General features: G+C 32.0%; 1 protein-coding gene across 1 annotated transcript; it reads left to right on the top strand.

Annotated features, from left to right (window-relative positions):
- Positions 1–1,275: 1,275 nt before the first annotated feature.
- LOC123655030 (aminopeptidase N-like) lies at positions 1,276–20,638 on the top strand. Its single transcript, XM_045590878.1, has 15 exons — positions 1,276–1,733; positions 2,213–2,371; positions 2,736–3,056; positions 6,165–6,348; positions 7,636–7,789; positions 9,854–9,935; positions 10,511–10,694; positions 11,010–11,211; positions 12,514–12,653; positions 13,985–14,119; positions 16,732–16,909; positions 17,203–17,377; positions 18,424–18,570; positions 19,820–19,898; positions 20,350–20,638. The coding sequence occupies exons 1-15, from the start codon at positions 1,276–1,278 to the stop codon at positions 20,569–20,571; spliced, it is 2,820 nt and encodes a 939-aa protein (XP_045446834.1). The 3' UTR covers positions 20,572–20,638.
- The last annotated feature ends 1,370 nt before the right edge of the window (positions 20,639–22,008 follow it).

The following is a 22,008-nucleotide window of genomic DNA, read 5'->3' as shown; positions in this document are numbered from 1 at the left end:
TGTTATAAACGTCAACGTAATTAAAACGTCAACGTTATTACTTTTAGTTAGCATTTTCAAATTTAATAATTTTGTTTTCATGAAAGACATAAAAATTTTGTGTAATAAAACTAATTAATCTTTATATTTGCTCGAAAACGAAAAAAAAAACTGGCTTCAGTGTACTAGGACAGTTAACGTAGTCAGTTCAAAATGTAATCAATCAAATACGCTTAATTAGGGATAACTCAAAAGGTACTCGTCAGATGTCGATTGCATGACATGAACCAGTATCAATTAAAAAATAATCATTAAAATCTTTACGTAATAAAACCTCCTTCTTTTTTGAACTTACGAAAAAAAAAAATAAATAACAACGTAATACGTATTGAAATACTAAAATTATTATCATTTTTATTTTTAATAATTAATTTCCAATCAATAATTATAAATACAATTAGATCTGTACTTTTTACACTACCTATGTTCATTTGAATAGAAATTCGTAATGTCTTCATTAATCATTGATAATGATATTGATAGGAGGTTGTAGGTAGTCTGAAAAACTTGATATAAATAATGATAACAATCTCATTTAATCAATTAAGGTGCAAAAGCAACACATCGAATACATCAAATGATTTTGTTGTATAATACTCAAAATCGACGTAACAAACAAATGAAAATGTCAATTGGTTTACTTTTTGCACAGACTTTCTTTTACATAACTAATTCGGCAACTAAACGTATGGTACACCTGGTGGTGAGCGATTACCGTATCCTATTGACACATGCAACCCCAGAAGTAAGCAAGCGCGTTGCCGACCCTACCCCCGATCACAATACTGTTTGAAAGCAGTATTATTTAGCTGTGATCTTCTGTAAGATGGAGGTACTACCGCAGTCGGGGTGTATAAACGAAAAATGATATATAATTAAATCCGACATTATATAAAATATAAATAATTTGTATACTTGGAATTTAAATATAAAAAGTTTCTTTAAATTTCTATTAACGTATAGATAGAAAAAGTAATTCTTTTTATGTAACAATCACATTTTTTTGATCAATAGAACTCGATGGTATCTAATTATCTATATTGAAGTCATGTATATTCGAATATGAAATATGAACTACCCGCAGGAAGTTAAGGAAACACTTTGCTTTTAAAAATAAAACCATCCATTTGAATAATTTGATATATAATATAAGTACCACATTTGTAATAAATAGACCAACGCGTAAATTACGCTATGAATTGTTGTATCTAACACATTATACTTATTTCTTTCAGCATGTTGTCCCTAATATTCTTAAGTCTGCTCGGGTCTGTATTAAGCGTGCCCGTAGAATTTCAAAACACAAATGTTGAAGACTTAGAATATTACCGTTTAAGTGGACAAATAGTTCCAAGCTTTTATGACGTCCGGCTGTTCTTCGACCCGAACAGTGCTAGCGGATTCAACGGCGATGTATCCATTCGATTTATTGCCAATGCCACCACACGCACCATAGTCCTGCACGCTATGGCCATGCAAATACAGTCAGTTCAGCTGAGTCCCGATGGGGCAACAACCGTTATTCCAACTAATTTCACTTTGACTACTAATGACACACATTTTCTGGAGATTCAATCGTCTGTCGATCTGAATGCTGGAAGCCCGTATGTCTTAAATATTTCCTACGTAGGCACGTATGCAACTAATATGTTTGGAGTGTACATTTCCACTTATCAGTACATGGGACAAACACAGTAAGTATTACAGTTAGTACTATGTATACAATAGTTAGAACAATAATAATAACACTTTTAAATTTAATTTTTATGTACAACTAAAAATAACATAAGATTTTGCAACAGATGAACATTGTCAGAGTCGGTACAGATCTTAGCTTGGCTCGCTAGGGAGTCCAGACTGTCAATCTGTAGTTATTTATGTAATCAAAATCGCATGTACGATAAGCATAATATAATGTTTGAAAATAAAAAGGCACGAGCCCATTAGAACCCATCTATGAAATTTATTTAAATAAAAAATATTTAAATTATAATTACGTTTTTCTTATAAAACACGCTTTTGTCTTGTCTCTTTATGCTAAAATTAATATTGAAAATAGGAAAAGTATCACACTTAAAAGCTTCAAAATATTTTTAGGATAAAAGTTTTTATATTTGTCAATATTTATACAGTAATTTATTGGAACGAATTATTATTTTTGTTTATTTTTTAGCAATCTAATAGCAACTCAGCTTCAGCCAACGTTTACCCGCCGTGCGTTTCCATGTTTCGATGAGCCTCGCTTCAAGGCCGTATTTAGAACCACTATCTACGCACCTGCTCAGTTCCCGGTTGTGAGATCCAACATGCCTATACGTACAACACCTTTAAAGTAAGGCTAATAACGTTTAATTAGAGCTTTCTAATTTAGGAATTTATTTTGTAACCTTAAAGGAATCTACATTTAAAATAATTTTGGTTGCCTATTGGTACTTTAATGCCTATTGTTATTTTAATGTTTATTCTTAAAATTTAAAAGAAAAATTCCTATGCCCATTTTCAAAACTTAAATCATGTTTTGTGTATTAATTTAGTTCAAAACTTTTTATTTGCATAATCTTCCCATATTTAAATTATTAAAAATATAAATTGTCTTTTGAAGAACTAAATGCATACTGTCTTAGATTTTTTTTTAATTTGCAGACGTGCACACCTTGTTTGACCGAATTATAATTTCAAACTTGTTGTTGTTCTAGACCGGAAGTGCAAGGTTACGTCAAACACGAGTTTGAAGATACCCCCATAATGTCTTCATACCTCTTGGCATACCTGGTTTCCAACTTCACATATGTCACCAACGAGGGTCAACAGAATCCAACCTACAGACTACCATTCCGTATTTACTCCAGACCAGGCACAGAAGACACCGCACAGTTTGCTTTGAACTTCGGTCAGGAAAATATGGTTGCTCTTGAAGCCTATACGAATATTACCTACGACTTACCTAAATTCGATAAGGCTGCTATTCCAGATTTTGCAGCTGGTGCTATGGAGAACTGGGGATTAGTTCTCTACAGGTAAGAAACATTTCCAATTCGTTTCGAATTAGTTTGACATAAAGAGACATTTAACTCCATTCTCTTTCTCTCTCTTTTATGCCACTCGATTGACAAACCTGTAGCTAAATATTGCAGGTTGATGCTCAATATTCGTTCTATTTTTTTTTTTTTTTTTGTATATACACCTAAGACTTCATCTAACAGGAATGTTTACAGAAATTTTCAATTCATCGGTAGTATGAAATACATCCATTTTAATTTTTAAATAGTTCAAATGGTTTTTCAAGATGTATAGATGTATGGATGTTTGTTCATTTTTCACGCAAAAACAACCGAATGGATTTTAATGAAAGTTTACAATAAATATAGCTTGTACATTAGAATAATATATAAGCTATAATTTTTAAAGATTTGGTTTCTATATCGCAGAACTAATTTCGATAAAATTTGGCATAAAGATAGATATTAAGAAGATAATAAATTACTCGAAGTACTTATTAATCCTGCGCAGACGAAGTCGCGGGTATCAGCTAGTTAGCTATAATTTAATCGCGTACATATTTGATATATGACAATTTAGGTACTTACTTTAGGATATTTTTTTGATGACTCAAATGTTTGTTACATTTTAGAGCAAAGGAAATAAAAAATGATAAAATTCCTTTACCAAAAAGATAATAAAATATTTTACGGAATAGCGGTGAGTCATTAAAATAAAATATTTAGGTAGATTACTTTCACTTAAGCAATTTATTTTTTTCATATAAGCGAAAGAACACCAATCATAACATACGCTGTCCAGTTTTAGAAAAAAAAGACCATATATTTTATAATCAATCAACAAACCATGTTCTCACGTATACTCATATTTTTTATCACGAATTTTATTCTACTTAAAATAAACTATCAATAAAATGTATCCAATCCACCAGTGAACCAAATATCTCTTTAAATGTAAGCAATTGGAACTAACGGCCACCCTCTAAATTACCTTTAAGGTTACGGAAGTAATGAAAGTCTTCTGTGAGTACCGCAAATGAGTATTACATTCACTAGATAAAATGGGTGAAAGTCGTGATAAAGTAGACATATTTGCACTGATTTTTTGAGATAATTATTGTTGGCTCGCTTTTAAATTTTAATATTTACTAAATGGATGTTATAGTATACACAATAGCTTACAATATTATATTGAAACAATATAATTAATGATTAATAAAATAAAATCGTACATTCTAAGCTTGTACTTATTATTAAAAAAAGTAGTATTTTATTTTTAGAAAAATCCCTCAAAAAAGAGTAAAAAGTTTTTGGCAAGTGCTTTAGGATATCAACTATCAAAAAAGTGCTGTAACACATTTAATTTATGCCTTATAATATTTGATGAACTAGCTTGAATTTCAAAAATAGTATCCACTGCTATTGGATACTATTTCTGAAATTCATATTAACACATCTTTAAAAAAACAAAGATATAAATACAGATAATCTGAATAGTAGTAGCTGTGAAAATATAATATATACCTGCGCATTTTGCTCTTTCGAAACTGTTCATAAATATTAATTGGTACAGTTTCCATATCATATCAAAAATCGACCATTCCAGCGGGGACCGAACCTGCGTCTCTGACTGACCGTGTCGGTGCTTTAGCCAATTAAGCTATGGAACGATGTAGCATCATGATCATGACTTTATATTCGGTTCTAAGCGACCGTGATAGTTTGATGTGATATTAAAAATTGTTTATTGTACAGTTTTACAATGATTTGACTTAAAATGAATTTTCCTGTCATTACGTGACTGCTGGAACTATAGGAACGTACTGGTAGTTTAATGAAAGAAAAATGTGTGATTGATGATTCATACAACATACTGCGCGGGACCGTAATACGTCAATGGATATTTTATCAATTACTCACAAAAAGATAATAAGAAAAATAGGTAAAGAAAATTTTTTTTGCACGCCAATGTCCTTAAAACATTTTGTCTAGACGTCATAAAAAAAAATACAAGCCTAGAGAATATGAGAGAGTAGTTTTAGATATGATACTAAAAATGTTTATAATTTCCTCATGGGTAATACACCAAAAATGACACAAATAAAATAAAGTACCTTGTTCAGTCATCATTTCAGACTATTGCATTCCACTGCTGAACATAGGCCCCCACAAGCTCGCGCCAAAAATGGCGCGAACTCATGTGTTGCCCATAGTCACCACGCTGGGCAGGCGGGTTGGTGACCGCAGGGCTCGCTTTGTCGCACCTAAGACGCTGGTACCTAGTTTAGTAGTAGGTAACAAAAAGTGAAAGCTCTATAAAATTATGTTTAACTGTAAATCAAACCTGAAGTCAATACCTATTGCATTGTTAAATCCAGCCCGTTGGCACTGTAACAGTGCGCAGTTTTGCACTAGTAGTAATTTCTTCTCCAGGGGTTGTTCGATTTCCACCGCAAGTCTGGGTGTAATATATACTTATTTATATAAATATGCCGCGTTGGCGCAACGGTAACAGGCATGAATTGTACCTGTTGCGCTGGCGGTTGCGGGTTCGATCCCCGCACATGACAAACATTTGTATTGGCCATACAGGTGTTTGCCGTGGTCTGGATGTTTGTGCAGTCCTTGTGGGTCTCCCCGCCGTGCCTCGGAGAGCACTTTAAGCCGTCGTTCCCGGTTGTTATCAAGTACACCTGATAGCGATCGTTACTCATAGTAGGGAATATATCCGCCAACCCGCATTGGAGCAGCGTGGTAGATTAAGCTCTGATCCTTTTCCTACACGGGGAAAGAGGCCTATGCCTAGTAGTGGGATATTACAGGCTGAAGCGGTAGCGTTATATAAATATGTTTATGTTTGTATCTTTTAAATTTAGGTTCATTGAAAAAAATGTAGCTATACCAGTCGGCTGTTTTCTATAACACAAGCATTAAGTTGCTTACTTTAGGAACAGACGACCATGTGTGTATGTAGCAGATACTTATTTATTTATTTATTGTAATATAACTTTTTTTGCCTTATTGAAATCTGACCTTGGAGTTTAATTTCTTTAGGAGTTAGATTTGAAATCTATTTTCGGTATTTTACGACACTTATTAAATTGCATGTTTCATTTTCTTCAACAGAGAAGTGGCGTTATTATATCAAATAGGAGTCACGACGACGTCAACTCTACAAAACATAGGCCGTATTATATGCCACGAGAACGTACACATGTGGTTCGGTAATGAAGTCAGCCCTCTGCAATGGACGTATACATGGCTGAACGAAGGCTTTGCTAATTTCTTTGAAAATTATGGTACCGATTTGGTAAGTACTTAAGAACATTTTTAATGGCGCTTAATCTGAAACAAAATATGAGTTGAGTTTAGCATCCAGTTGGTATTGTCATTCGGTATTCAGAAAAGCTGGTAAAGGATCAAAACGTCCAAAAGTTTTAAAAATTGACCAACGAAAGCTCATCTTTCAGTCTTTAAAGGTATTTAAGGGCTTATGTTATGTTATGGGATAATCACCCAACTGCTGGCTTTGAAATACACAGGCCGAAGACGGGCAGCAGCGTCATCGGTGCAACAAAGCCAGTCCTGCGGTCACCAACCCGCCTGCCCAAGCGTGGTGACTATGGGCAAAACACATGAGTTCACGTTATTTTTGGCGTAAACTTGTGGTGGCCTATATCCAGCAGTGGACTGTATAGGCTGTAATGATGATCTAATGGTGAAGGACTTATGTGGTACATTTAGATAAAATCTATGGATTTTTTTATACAACTAGGTCGACAAAGAAGCGTACGGCTCACCTAATGGCAAGCGATTACAGTAACTTATAGACCCGCCTGCAACAGCATAAGCATCACAAGCGTGTTGCTGACCCTCCCTCCAATTCTCTGTATTATAAATATACATCGATGCATTTCTGTATATTTATTTCTATGTATATATTCCTGTTACATCAAATTTTTGCGCTCCTTCCCACGCTCCCTATGTTAGTCCTCTGTCCAAAGGCCTGGAAGAGATCGCTGTATTAGTGATAAGGCCGCCTGTTGCAACTGATTGACATTATAATGTCATGTATTGTTACAATTCTGTCTTGGTGTGCGAAAGTGTAAATAAAAATAAATCTTATCTTCTTATATATAAAATTCTCGTGTGACAATGACACATACTCTTCCGAAACGGCTGGACAGATTTTTATGTAATTTTGTGTGCATATCAGGTAGGTCTGAGATTCGGCCAAAATCTATTTTTCATACCTGTAAGTTATAGGAGGGGGGGGGGGGATTGAGGCGATTAATAAAATATATGGCAATACAACCTTTGGGGGGTTAGCTAGTAATGATATAAATTGAATGTTTTCAATTCTCTTTAATTTTTCCTTATGTTTTAATAATACTTCCTACCTATCTATTCTATTACATATTGGCGGTATGCTAAATGAAAATTTGAAATTTTTATGTTGCTAATGAAATTTTAATATGCGTAGAACTATATATGCATGATGTTTATGTTATTTCATGATTCAAATATCGTATCAGTAAAATTGAAAATGATTCCTAATTGAATGTCACTAAAGTTGTAAATCGTATGTTTCACGCAGGTTAACCCACAATGGCGTATGATGGACCAATACGTTTTGTTGCTACAAAATGTAATGCAAAGCGATGCTGTTCTGAACGTTAATCCAATGACTTATCCCGTATACACTCCGTCTCAAATTATCGGTACTTTTAACGCTGTGGCTTATCAGAAATGTGAGTATCTTTCATTTTATATGTCAGATGACAGCGTCACAAATATTTATGATTTTTATCTAATCTTCGGATAATCAATGTTTTTTTCTATTTCAATTTACCGAGAATATATATTTTACTGCCTTCTAATAAAATTGATCTCAGGCATATGATCTTCAAGACGCAACGATTGAAATGTTTCAGCAAAATATTTTCCACACGGTTACTCACACTTTTGTGTACAATATTACTTATAATAAATTTTAAAAATACCTGCACAGAATTATAGATGATCTATAATACGCTTTAAGCATTATATTGTAAAGAGCACCGTTAAATATTTAATTGGACGAGTTATCAATATTTTTTGAATTTTAACCTGGTATGTTTTTATTGCATAATATTTAAAGTTATACAAAATACAGGAGTAGTTATTATTACTATAAAAATAATAATTATTATTATTAAAAGTGAATGAAGACAATATGTAATCACTGTTGGAACGATTTTACATCTTTGTTAAACTGAAACGTAAAACTTCGAAAGTATGAATTAACTAGGAACTTCTACAAAATTTATACTTAAATATTATCCTACGTTGTAGTACTTGTCGATATAATTGAAGTCGGTTTTTCTTCGTTTGCCTGCAAACACAATTATTTATATTATATGCGGGCGAGCGTCCACTCCGAAAACCCCTCAGGAACTCTGGACACCTTACTCACCACAGGAAAACAATACTTACAAGAAGGAAACAGTATTATTTAGCTGTAATATTAGTAAGATCGGTGACCTTTTTGCTATTTTTATATGAGATTTTCATTGCAGTTTTTGGAAATCTACATACTCATAATTATACATTTTCAAATCTTGTACAAGAGAACGAAAAAGTATTTAGAGAAGTTATACTCAAAGTACCCGAAAAATATTATATTTAATTTTACATTAATCCATTATTTTCTTTACTTGCAAATACTACATACAAGAATAAAGTTATTGATGATTGGTTAAAGTGAAGTTTAGAGGACCTTAAAAGGACAAATATAATGTTTCTATATTAGAGACTTTTGAAAATAAAAATTAAAAAACCATGAGGAATAAATGTATTGTACACGATTTATCGATATACATTATTTATCTCAACTCTTTATCGAAATCGATATCAAAAAATAAATAAGCGTTATCAAATTTAACATTAGGCATAGAATTATTGCGCTTATGTTATTAAATATTATATTATTATTCGTTAAACTTTCCTCGAACATTATTTTAAACATTAATTTGAAATATTAAGTATATGATTTCAAGTAATTATTAATGATTTACGTAAAAACCGCCTTTTTTACATGTTACATTTTCCTTTCGCTGTAAAAATTTCCTCTGTTAGTGTACAATAAAGAGTATTTGTATATTTGTATTTTTAAAAATCTACTCACTGTCGTTATTGTTTTCAAACACTTTTTTTGCTGATTTACTTTGTTATACTGACGCCTACCAGTATTATTATTATCATAACGAAAAATGTGTAATATGTATACATCTACTGTTTTGCTAACACTTTAATTGTATTGTTTTAATTGTTATCTTACGTAATATGGTGTTAGCCACCCCCTCTCTTCCAGTGGTTATCCTAAGAGGCGACTAAGGGATAACACAGTTCCACTACCACCTTGGAACTTAAGCCGACCGGTGGCGGGATAACCATACTACTGCTGGCTTTAAAATACACAGGCCGAAGACGGGCCGCAGCGTCTTCGGTGCGACAAAGCCAGCCCTGCAGTCACCAACCCGCCTACAAAACATATGAGTTCACGTTATTTTTGGCGTAAACTTGGGGAGGCCTATGTCTAGCAGTGGACTGTATAGACTGTAATGATGACGTATTAAAAAAAACCATCTCGACAGTGAAAAGTGAAATAAGATACAAAATAATCTATAGTAACATATATTAAAAGTTGGTATACTCCAAAAATATTTCCAAATCAAGTATATCATCTATATCGTAATTAACTACTACATCCTAACAAAAATCTAAATTTATTTTATTTATTTTTTAAATATAATTGTGTATTTGTTATTTTTCAGCTGGTTCCGTGATTCGTATGATGCAGCATTTCCTCACACCCGAAGTATTCAGAAGGGGTCTTATCCTCTTCCTAAATAGGAAGTGAGTATTCTTTGATAATTTTGGCCTTGTAATTTATATAATACGTACATTTAAAAAAAAAAAGAATTATTATAGCTGAAGGTGATATACCTATTAGATATATATTTTTACTAAAACTCTTAAATCATCATAAAATATGCAACTGTAAAATTTTAAACGTATGCATCATTACATAGTATAAAACGAAGTCGCTTCCCGCTGTCTGTATGCTTTAGATCTTAAAAACTACGCAACTGATTTTGATGCAGTTTTTTTTAGTAAATAGAGTGATTCCAGGGAAAAGTTTATATGTATAATACATGCATAATATAGTAGAGGAACACTGATAGTTTTAGAGGTTTCTAATGTGATGTCGTAAATAAACACATTTTTTTTTCGCTTACGTTGCAAGTATATATTTTTATATTTAGTATCAGCATTGCACCCGTACGAAGCCGGAGCGGGTCGCTAGTTTTCAGTAAATGTAATTTCATCGGATTATATATTAAAAGCACTGTAGTAATACTTGATACATGCCAATACTTACTAATTGATACTTTTCAAATATCGAATAAGAAATACATTTTTTATCACAGTCGGCGCACATCGGTAGATCCCTCTCCACTGTACGAAGCTTTACAAGAGGCATTAGATCAATCGAACCATACGATCAACTGGCCCATCGCAACGATCATGCAAAGATGGACAACACAGGGAGGTTTCCCAGTTCTCACCGTTAGGAGATCCGCTCAAAGCGCTAATTCCTTATTTGTGACACAAGTAAGTACAATTTATTTTTAAACTTTTTTTGACATAATATTTTTAATTATATCAAACAAAAGGTTTGAATTTTAAAGGATTGTAATTTAAAAAGAGTGTTAAGTGCATCCAATGTGTATTAGACTATATTGACCAGTTTTTCAACCAAGAAGGACGAGTGTCGGGTGTGCAATAACAAGTGTTACCAAAGTGCTTTCTAAGTCACGATACGCTGATATAGACGGTTAAATACCTAAACGTGATTCAAACGTGGTCACTTAAGAAATCCTTTGGTATAAGCTTAATGTTTTCTATATTTTAAAACATTTTCAACAGCAACGTTACCTCACCGACACATCTCAAGTGTCGCATGACAGGTGGCACATCCCAATCAACTGGGTACTCTCCACAAACCCAGATTTTTCAAACACAATGCCCCAGACCTGGATGATAGCACAGTCTTCAGTCAATTCTACTTCAATCGATATCCCAGGATTATCTAACGCTGAGTGGTATATTGTAAACAAACAACAAACAGGTGGGTAAGAAAGTTAATAAGAATTATTAAATTTACATATTTAATTCTTATACTTCGTGAGATAGGTATCTTAGAAAATGTTGAATTCGAACGTTCAAATTGCAAAATGATTAATTTAAAATTTTAAGTTATAAAAATCCATACAAAAATTTAAATTCTACTTCACAATTAACACTTTTGAGAGTTTTCAATTCCTCTAAGTATTCGAGAAGTCATACACTCGTGCAAAATACTGCTGAGCGTGTCATTGCATACAAAGTAGCTTGTATATTTAGGGTATACATTACGAAAATTTTAATAACAATAATTTCTTTTTTTTCTTCTTGCTTTTTTTTGCATGTTGATATAATTATTTAAATTTTAGTTAAGCTAAGTTTGATTATTAATATTATCTTAACTTTACTTTTTATGTAAATTTGATTAATGACCTTTTTAAATGAATTTTTTTGTTAACAAGTAGGATCTTTACTTTTAATTTTTTATGTGAAGTAATTTTAATTATACTTGCTTCACGGTATTAATGTATTGTGGAATGTTGTGCACCCCGTAATGGGATACATATTAGATAATAATGTAATAGTGAATCATATATAATGTTCCATATTTATTCTGTGGATGTACCTATAAAATAAAATAAATAAATAGATAAATAAATAATTATATAGTGAAATTTAAGTAAATAACAGAAATAGATAACTTATACATAGATAAACAAATAATAACTATATAGAAAATAATATATATATATATATATATATATATATATATATAAACCTTACTAACAGTAACATAGGTTAAGTGTACATTGTAAGTAGAACATAAGTGTACATATATGGTAACTAAGAAATAAGTGTACATATATGATAACTAGGCAAATAAGTGTAAATATAGACATAGATAAGAAAAATAATAATGTTCGAAATTAGAAAGCAATTATGTGTATACTTCTGCATAAACAGTAAGGAAAAAAAAAAAAAACCGTCGGCGTCGGACCACGTCCTAGTTTTACTAGGCAGTCACAGGATAATGCATGCATGATAAACAAATGCACGGGCATTTTGAGCCCGTGGATCAAAATTTATAAATAAATAAAAAAAAAAAATAACAATAATTTTTTTCAACGTAGTCTCGAACCTGAGTGCTATTTTTTTATTGGTATCAACTGCTAGTACTGTAAGAATATACTAAAAATTAGTATTGTAAATAAAATTAGTATTGTGTAGGATTTTTTTATTATTTAATATGATCAATGTTATTCCGTACGACTAAATAAATGTTCCATAAAGGTTAATTTTAATTCAGGTTACTACAGGGTCAATTACGACGAAGAGAACTGGCAGGCCTTAGCGAACGCACTAATGAGAAACCACAACGCAATACATTTGTTGAATCGCGCTCAGATCATCGACGACGCGTTCAATCTCGCACGGAATGGCAGACTTGTGAGTATAATTTGAAAAAATTAATAACAATAAAAAATAAAAAAACGACAACCGATGCGAAAGAAAGGTTCTCGAAAGGCGACCACGTTTTGGCAAAAGAAGCACCTACGTCTAGCAGTGGACTTTTACAGGGTGGAATGGGATGGATGGAAATAACAAACCTTAGAGTTCTAGTAAAACATACAATATGACAAGACCGATAAATTTCGACGTTTCGATTAGTCAATCAATTGTCACGACATTCTGTTCATGCGAGATCAATTGGTCATGCATTTGTGTAGTTCTTCTCTCTAGGCATTTATTCATTCTTATGGTTTTCGTTTAATATGAAGCATTTATTTAAAAAATAACGTGTAAGAGTTATTACGTGTTGTAATAATCTTAAACCTCATCGTTTAATTCGTGGCAGCAATTGCGTGTAGTAAAAAGAATTATTAAATAAAAAGTATAAGAATGACTTACGTTTAGTAATAATCTTGCGTCTTGTCAAGAAAAAATATTTTAAGATTAGTCACAGATATTTTAAATCTATAGGTATTAATATTATAAAGCTAATGAGTTAGTTTGAATAATCTCAGGATTGGAAAATTCTATCTGTTGGATATTCCATTTACAAAGAAATACAAAATAATCGCTAATCTAAAAATAAAATTACATATAGTAATTATTGTTACTTTGAGATATTACAAATTTTCGGTATCTATTGAATAATTTGCTACAGGATTACGTTATCACAATTTTAGCGTAAAATTTTGCTTCTACGTGAAGCAAAATTATTACGAGCATAATATTCATATACCTTATGAATACGTTAATAATTGTTTATGAATTTGTAAAATTACGAACAGAATATATCAGTAGTATACTAGTTAATGTTTTAGACAAAATGTTGATACTATTTCTGTATTAAATTCGATAATTAGTGAGGTGATTATAAAAAATAATATATATTAATTTATTGTCTTATATATTACACTATATTACGAAGAAGCAACGATATTCAATAATAAGAAGAAAAAACTTTATTTGTTATAATATATACATTCATTTTAGAAAAGTATCCATATTTATGGATACTTATTATACATATTAACACAAATTACCACATATGTTTCGATTTCTATACATATTTGCTTATATTGTCATATACGTATCATTTACTCAAATTATTTATTTATATTATTGAATTGCGTTCACTTACTATATTTTTTGTAATATTCTACCTGTTTTTACTATAAGAATAAATTAAAGTCAAAACTAGTTTGGCAATCGTGACATTGCACATTGCAACAAGTAATTGAATCTAATAAAGTTTTAATTAATACCAACAGGACTACCGCTTCGCATTCGAAGTGTCCAGGTATTTGATTAACGAAACTGATTACATCGCTTGGGGTGCGGCGGACGCGGCTTTCAGTTACCTCGACGTAGTACTCAGTGGGTCGCCGGCTTATCAACTATTTCAGGTATTGTATTATCGATTTTACATTTAATAGAATTCCTCAGTTATTATGGAAGGTATTGCATCAGCATGTTGTTCAATATGTATTTATTTAACCGACTTTGATAATTATTTTTAACCGACTTCCAAAAAAGGAGGAGGTTCTCAATTCGACTGTATTTTTTTTTATGTATGTTACATCAGAATTTTTGACCGGGTGGACCGATTTTGACAATTTTTTTTTAATCGAAAGGTGGTGTGTGTGAATTGGTCCCATTTAAATTTATTTGAGATCTAATAACTACTTTTCGAGTTATATCTAATAATGCGTTTTTACTTGACGCTTTTTTCGTCGACCTACGTTGTATTATACCGCATAACTTTCTACTGGATGTACCGATTTTGATAATTTTTTTTTGTTGGAAAGGAGATATCCCTTGTTTGGTACCATGATAAGGAAACCAGGATCTGATGATGGAATCCTAGAGAAATCGAGAGAAACTCTCGAAAATTCGCAATAACTTTTTACTGGGTGTACCGATTTTGATAATTTTTAATTTAATCAAAAGCTGATGTTTATCATGTGGTCACATTTGAATTTTATCGAGATCTGATAACTACTTTTTGAGTAATCTTTGATAACGCGTAGTTACTTGACTATTTTTTCGTCGATCTACGTTGTATTACTTGTCGATGTAATTGAAGTCGGTTTTTTTTTTCGTTTGTCTGCAAACACAATTATTTTGTTGGAAAGGAGATATCCAAGGTGTGGTACCATGATAAGGAAACCGGGATATGATGATGGTATCCTAGAGAAATCGAGGGAAACCCTCGAAAGTTGTAGTGACGACTAGTACATTTGTTAACTTTTTCGTTTACTTATAACTTGTCGATGTAATTGAAGTCGGTTTTTTTTCGTTTACGAGCAAACAAACTTATTATTACTTTATTGTATTAACGCCTGTTTTGCTGGTTTCTGATAGTGTCTCGCAAATAAGTTATTGATAGGCTGATAATGGCGAGGGGTAAATGACCTAAGAATCTGTAAATTTTAATTTATAAATTTTGGACCTGCATGTTGCGGATTAAACATCCGATAGATGAAGTGGAATTCGACGGTGAAAATAAAAAGCGTTTTATACGCTTTTATCTGTTGAATACCATTATACGTGAGATAGCTTTATCAGCAATTAATTTATAGAGTCAATAAACTTTCAATCCAGTTTTTATATTAAAATTTATATAAAAATTTTAGTTTCATGAATACACTTTTGATAATTTGCAATATTAAACATTATGGCCCGCACATGTTGGCCCGCAGATTTGCTCGTTGCTCAACACCAGTTAAGATCACGCTTTTTAAAGCTTACTGCACTTCTTTTTATACGAGCAGTCTATGGGTCAGCTATACTCAGAGGTCTTACAACGCCTTGCGTGTACAGTACAATAACGCCTTTAGGGCATTGTTGGGGCTGCCGCGGTACTGCAGTGCCTCTAGTATGTTCGCGCACGCAGGGGTCGACAGTTTCCCGGCCATTCTGCGCAAAAAGGCTAGCTCACTTTTAAGGCGAGTGCGCGGCAGCCGCAACAATGTCTTAAGGGTCATCGCCGATAGCGGGGACTGTCCACTACTCAGGCATTTGTGTGACATTACAATGTCACTTTTAGTTATTAAGTACTAACATTAGTTATTAAGCTTTCATCTTTTATTTTTACTAACAATTATGGACCCTTTGTTGTCTGAGTAATAAACATTTTTATTTTTATTTTTATTTATTTTATTAATATGTAACGTAATTCAAAGCGAAAGCAATTAAAATGAATATCATATAGTTTATAAACACTTTTTTTTAATTTTTAACTGAGGTAGGGCACAGCAGGGATTTCCTGCTCAAGATATGGAGCAGCCCGACTGGGGTAGTACCTCGACCTTACAGAAGATCACAGCAAAATAATACTGTTTTCAAGCAGTATTGTGTTCCTGTTGGTGAGTAAGGTGACCAGAGCTCCTGGGGGGATTGGGGATTGGGTCGGCAACGCGCTTGCGATGCTTCTGGTGTTGCAGGCGTCTATAAGCTACGGTAATCGCTTACCATCAGGTGAGCCGTACGCTTGTTTGCCGACCTAGTGACATAAAAAAAAAAAAAAACCCTATAGAAAGCATAATCATATTATAATATAAATACGAGTATAATAATTATTGAATATATAATAAATAACATAATTTTGTAAAAAAATATTTTTCCTTTTACGAAATATAGAATTAATAAAATTGTATTTGAAGTCAAGTCACAACCACCCATAAAAATTAAAAGTATCGGAAGTTTTACCTATAAAGGTGAAGGGTAGAAGCTAGTAAGCGATAACCGTATAGACATCTGCAACAGTACAAGTAGAAGCATCGCAAGCGCCTTGCCAACCATATCCCCAATTTCCCCTACGCGCTTTGGTCACCTTACTCACCAACAGGAATACAACACTGCTTGAAAACAGTACTATTTAGCTGTGGTCTTCTGTAAGATCGAGGTAGTACCCCAGTGAGGCTATACATACTTTGAACAGGAATTTTCTTGCTGTGCCCTACCCTTAAGTTAAGGGCAAGTTAACAAGGCTTTTAAACTCTTCTTTTTTTTCTAGCGACATATTCTATCCCTCACTGAGCCTTTATACAACAGCCTTGGATTCAGCAACACTCCTCAAGATGAGCATGTTACCGCCTTCCACAGAAATATTATCCTGAACTTAAACTGCCGTTACGGCAACGAAGACTGTGTGAACAGAGCTCAGGTCTTGTTGGAATCGGTGCAAAACAATAGTAAGTTTAAATTCACTTAAGATATTCTCGAAGTGTATTTAACAGTTTAAACACATTTAAGCATTATAGATCATTTATAGTATACAAACAAAGCTTATATTCGTTTTTTAAATTCTCTAAAACCCAATCACAGTATTCAGGCACCGGTTTGATAAATTTTTAATTGACAAATGTTCTAAATTTAAAAATTCGTAAGCTAAATGGAACGTTTTCTGAATATAGCAACCGAGTATATTATATTATACCTTTAAATGAACGCATTGCTTCAAAAATTAACTTTATAAATTTTATAGGTGTAAGCTTACACCCAGATGTTCAGAATGTAGTCTTCTGCTCTGGTCTTCGAGGAGGCAGCTCCGATAACTTCAATTTCTTATGGGAAAGATACCTCGCCAGTCAGGACTCCAGCGAACAAAGCATACTCTTGAACGCTCTTGGATGCACTTCTAATTCAACTCTGCGCAACTTGTAAGTAAAATTATAAATATTTAGTTCTTAACTTGTGAATTAAGGTAAGAAAATTGATACTATTTATGTATCTATGTATATGTATGTATTGTAAAATATTTTTAACAAAATAAGGTAATTTGCAACTTCATTTAAATCTTATATGATATTATTTTTTAAAAGTTTTTGTGTGGGTATTAAAAAAAATATTCTTTTCGTTACTTGATATAAGTACTGAAGTTTAACTTAAGACTTGATGTGCTATGCCAAATAAAATCAAATCGATCCGGTATAAAACGAAATATTCAACAAACTTTTCCACTTTTTAACCGACTTCCAAAAAAGGAGGAGGTTCTCAATTCGACTGTATTTTTTTTTTTTTTTTTTTTTTTTTTATGTATGTTACATCAGAACTTTTGCCCGTGTGGACCGATTTCGACAAATTTTGTTTTAATCGAAAGGTGGTGTGTGCCAATTGGTCCCAATTAAATTTATTTGAGATCTAACAACTACTTTTCGAGTTATATCTAATAATGTGTTTTTACTTGACGCTTTTTTCGTCAACCTACGTTGTATTATACCGCATAACTTTCTACTGGATATACCGATTTTGATAATTCTTTTTTTGTTGGAAAGGGGATATCCTTAGTTTGGTACCGTGATAAGGAAACTAGGATCTGATGATGGGATCCCAGAGGAATCAAGGGAAACTCTCGAAAATCCGTAATAACTTTTTACTGGGTGTACCGATTTTGATAATTTTTAATTTAATCGAATGCTGATGTTTATCATGTGGTCAAATATAAATTTTATCGAGATCTGATAACTACTTTTTGAGTAATCTTTAATAACGCGTAGTTGCTTGACTATTTTTTCGTCGATCTACGTTGTATTACTTGTCGATGTAATTGAAGTCGGTTTTTTTTTCGTTTGCGAGCAAACACAATTATATTTAATTAGATTAGAATTTTTTTGCATAAAACACTGTCAAATTATTATTTAAGAATCCATTGTGTTGTAACGTGTTAGTAAAAAGTTTACATAATAAGAAATTTTTCGTCTTTCAGTTATCTAAACCAAGTGATAGCTCAAGACTCCGCTGTGAGGGAACAAGATAGACATACGATTTTAGTTTCCGTTATCAACTCCAGTCCCGCTGGTACGGAAGCAGCGTTAGATTTCGTCGTCGAAAACTTTGACCAAATTCAACCAAGGTTTGTATCATAATTTTTTTTAAATATATATTATTGTACTCGACAACTACATGATACACAATATTATACCCTCCTACCTAAACCTACTCTTTTTTCAACTGTCGCTTAAAAATGGACATTAATCATGCCATTTTCGCAGCTTCTTTGCCAAGACTTTCCTGACTGTATTCGTCATCTGATCATATACGCAGTGTCGATACTTGACGTCTTTAGATAAGCGGTGTTGTTTTTGACCAATTTCGTGGATTCTATGAACCGAATCAATATTTCGTCGAAGAGATATCTGCAAAACAAGATCCTACGTGCATTACTCGTGAAATTTAAAATTGAATACATTTGTTAGATATGCAGAATTATCCAATGCTAGTTACGCGGATTTGTATACCCAACGATATGAAAAAATACTTTTAAGAAACTTATTTTAAAGTGTTTTTTTTTTTTTTAAATCTCAGAACAGAATAGATTTTTTTTACAAATAAATTTCAATTTCAAAATAATAGCTTCCCATAATTCATTAGCATTAAGAACAATACAAGCCAGACATTTTGCCGAGCCATCGACGATTGAAATCGTTATTAATTGGAACGCCTTTATATTACTGGTCAATTTGAATTTGCGTTCTAATTTATTACGATTTAATTGGTCACCCCCAGGTGTGGGTAAGTAAACTGATAGCGATGACTTACTATTTTCTTAAAGGCCATAGTATTGATATACCCAAGACAAGCTGTCATAACGGACGGAAAGTCAAGGAGAAGGACAACTGCGCAATTTTAAATATGGAATTTTGCCTTAAGTATCTTATCTTATCGATGACGTAAACATTTTGAAAGTTTGCGATAGTGAAGCGATTTTCTAGATTGTACTCGACCACTTAAAAAGTGATTTTAATATTTAATCGTTTTTGCTTATATTTTTACTATAAATATCGATAGCATACTTAAAAAAAAAAGTTTTTACCGTGAATACTCAGAATCAAAGGTGTTTGCCAAAATTACTTATAAAATTTTCGAATTTCATAGAAAAGATCGTTTTAGTTTCTCCAGAGTATTTTTATATAATCTTTTTTTGGAGCCTAACATAGATTTTTATAACAGTGAAGAAAAACTAAAGTTGTACTAAGAGCCGGTGCTATCGCTAAAACAGCGATCTCTTACAGCCAACCTAACTTAGATAGAGAATAGCTATAACACAAGTATAAACATATCAATACTATAAATGATAACTTGAAATTATATTTTTTCAACAGAGTACAAGGCCTTACCGGTACAACGAACATCCTCAATGCTCTTTCAAGAAGATTGACAACTGCGGCACACACAGCTAAGGTAAATTAAATTAATTTATAATTGTGAAAATTTAATGCATACAAAACTTCTCGCAATTTTATTCTCTGGAAACAAGGTATAAAAATAGTAATATATATTCTTAATTTATCTGTATTTCGTGTGTGCATTTATATCAATAATATCGTCTATAAAAAAGTGTGTTTATGTAAGCGGTGTAGTATCATACGACATATTGTTATGGATATGACTAAAATATCTATCTGTATAATAAGTTTCTTCATAAGTGAATTATAAATTGTTATGATTGAATAAAGAATCTCAAACCTTTAATATCCCTCATTTAATTTACAGTTGAGATGAGTTTTTCCATTTTATTTTAAATATTATTATTTTGCGTTTAGCATAGCATTATGATTTCTATACTTCGCGTGTGTTGTATCGAAGCTTAATTATTAGCGATAACCATATTTTGTTTTATTTTATATTTCAGATTAATACATTCGCCAATCGATATGATGCTATCTTCTCCGCTGGAGAAAGAGCATCCTTGGCAGCTATAAGAGAAAATATTGCGGCCTCCATCACATGGTCTAACAATTACTACAACCTCGTCAACAACTGGCTCGATGTCAACTATGGAAACAACGCCAATGTCATTACATCTAGCTTCATCATCATTATCTCCGTCATCGTCACTTTCTATAATTATTAAGAAAGATTATTTTTATATATCTTATGTAAATATTTATAGATTAATTGTATACTTCAATTAATAAATTTTGTACATATTATTACATATTTATTTAATACTCTTGTTCTAAAAACCAAAAAAAAAAATTACATTAAAAAGAAATGGTCGGGAATTTTTAGTATTTTATATAGAAATTCAAGGTAATATTCTACAAAATTTTACTTACATAAATTATTATTGTACTATTTTATTCGATAACTTGCCGTCAAAAAAAATACGAAAAGTCTTTTCCGACCTATCATTTGTTTGAAATTGAATATGACTTATTTTACTTCTAATATTTAAAAATAGATATAGTTTTGTTTGCTTAAATCTGAAAATTAAGTTTTTATTATTAATATTAGATATATTATAGGAATAATATATCTTTCTTACTCTATGTCACAGAAGATTGTAATAATCACTATTACTAAATCTTAGTCATTGAATCAGGATCAAATTCTTATTATTTTTTTATAATGGTAAACAATCGATCCAGCTATCTTGTATCGGGCACTTTTGATCAACGAACCTATGAAAAACATAAACGTAATAACGTGAATAACAAAAGAACTTACGAAGTAAGGAGTAGACCTAGGTGACACAGCATACAAAGCAAAAGCATAATATGTATGTATGCGAAGCAAATATATGTCTGTAAAACTATTATTTGTTATAATTTGTGAGAGCTTTTTAATTAATAATAAAGTCAAATGGCAGGTAACAAAAACTTTAAGGGTCTTCCAGGTCATTTTTAGAAATTTCAAAAATCGTCAAAAATAGTTCTTTTTTATGATTTAATTATTCTTTTTTGTATAAAAGAAAATGATGAGGATCCTGAAAGTCGAAATTTTAATATTTAAAGGTCGCTCCATATTTTTCAGTTTCCATGACAATAATGCCCTTAATACTTATGCTACAAGATTGAAATTTGGCAGAAGATAGTTAATAGTTAGGAAATGTCTTTTGAAAATTAATTTTGCGACGTGAACGTATTGAGAAGGTCTAAGGGCTGTTAAAAGATTTTGTACAAGTTCCTAGGTTTTTGTGCTATAAACTTGAAATTGCACACAGAGGTAATTTATTGTTAGTAGATGTCCCTAATGATACCCCTGACCCTGACCAGATTAAAGTGATCTTAGGGCTCATGCCAGTTTGTATGAAAGTCCTACATTTTTTGTGCTACAGGCTTGAAATTTGGTAGAGATATGTAATACTTAGTAGATGTATTCTATGAGATTTCGCGACAAGGGCCATCATAAAGATGTTTAAGGGCTGTCGAAAGATTTTATAAAAGTCCTTATTTTTTATGTTAAAAACATGTAATTGGAATCCGATGTAGTTTGTAGTTAGTAGACCTCCGCTAAGGTACGTTTTTTTTTTATAGAGAGCTATTAGAGATATCTTAGATCTCTCAGA

This window comes from Melitaea cinxia, chromosome 7 (genome assembly GCF_905220565.1).
Source record: "Melitaea cinxia chromosome 7, ilMelCinx1.1, whole genome shotgun sequence".
Classification (NCBI taxonomy): Eukaryota; Metazoa; Arthropoda; class Insecta; order Lepidoptera; family Nymphalidae; genus Melitaea; species Melitaea cinxia.
Note: the sequence above shows the minus strand (reverse complement) of the source record. Positions and strands in the feature narration are given on the sequence as shown.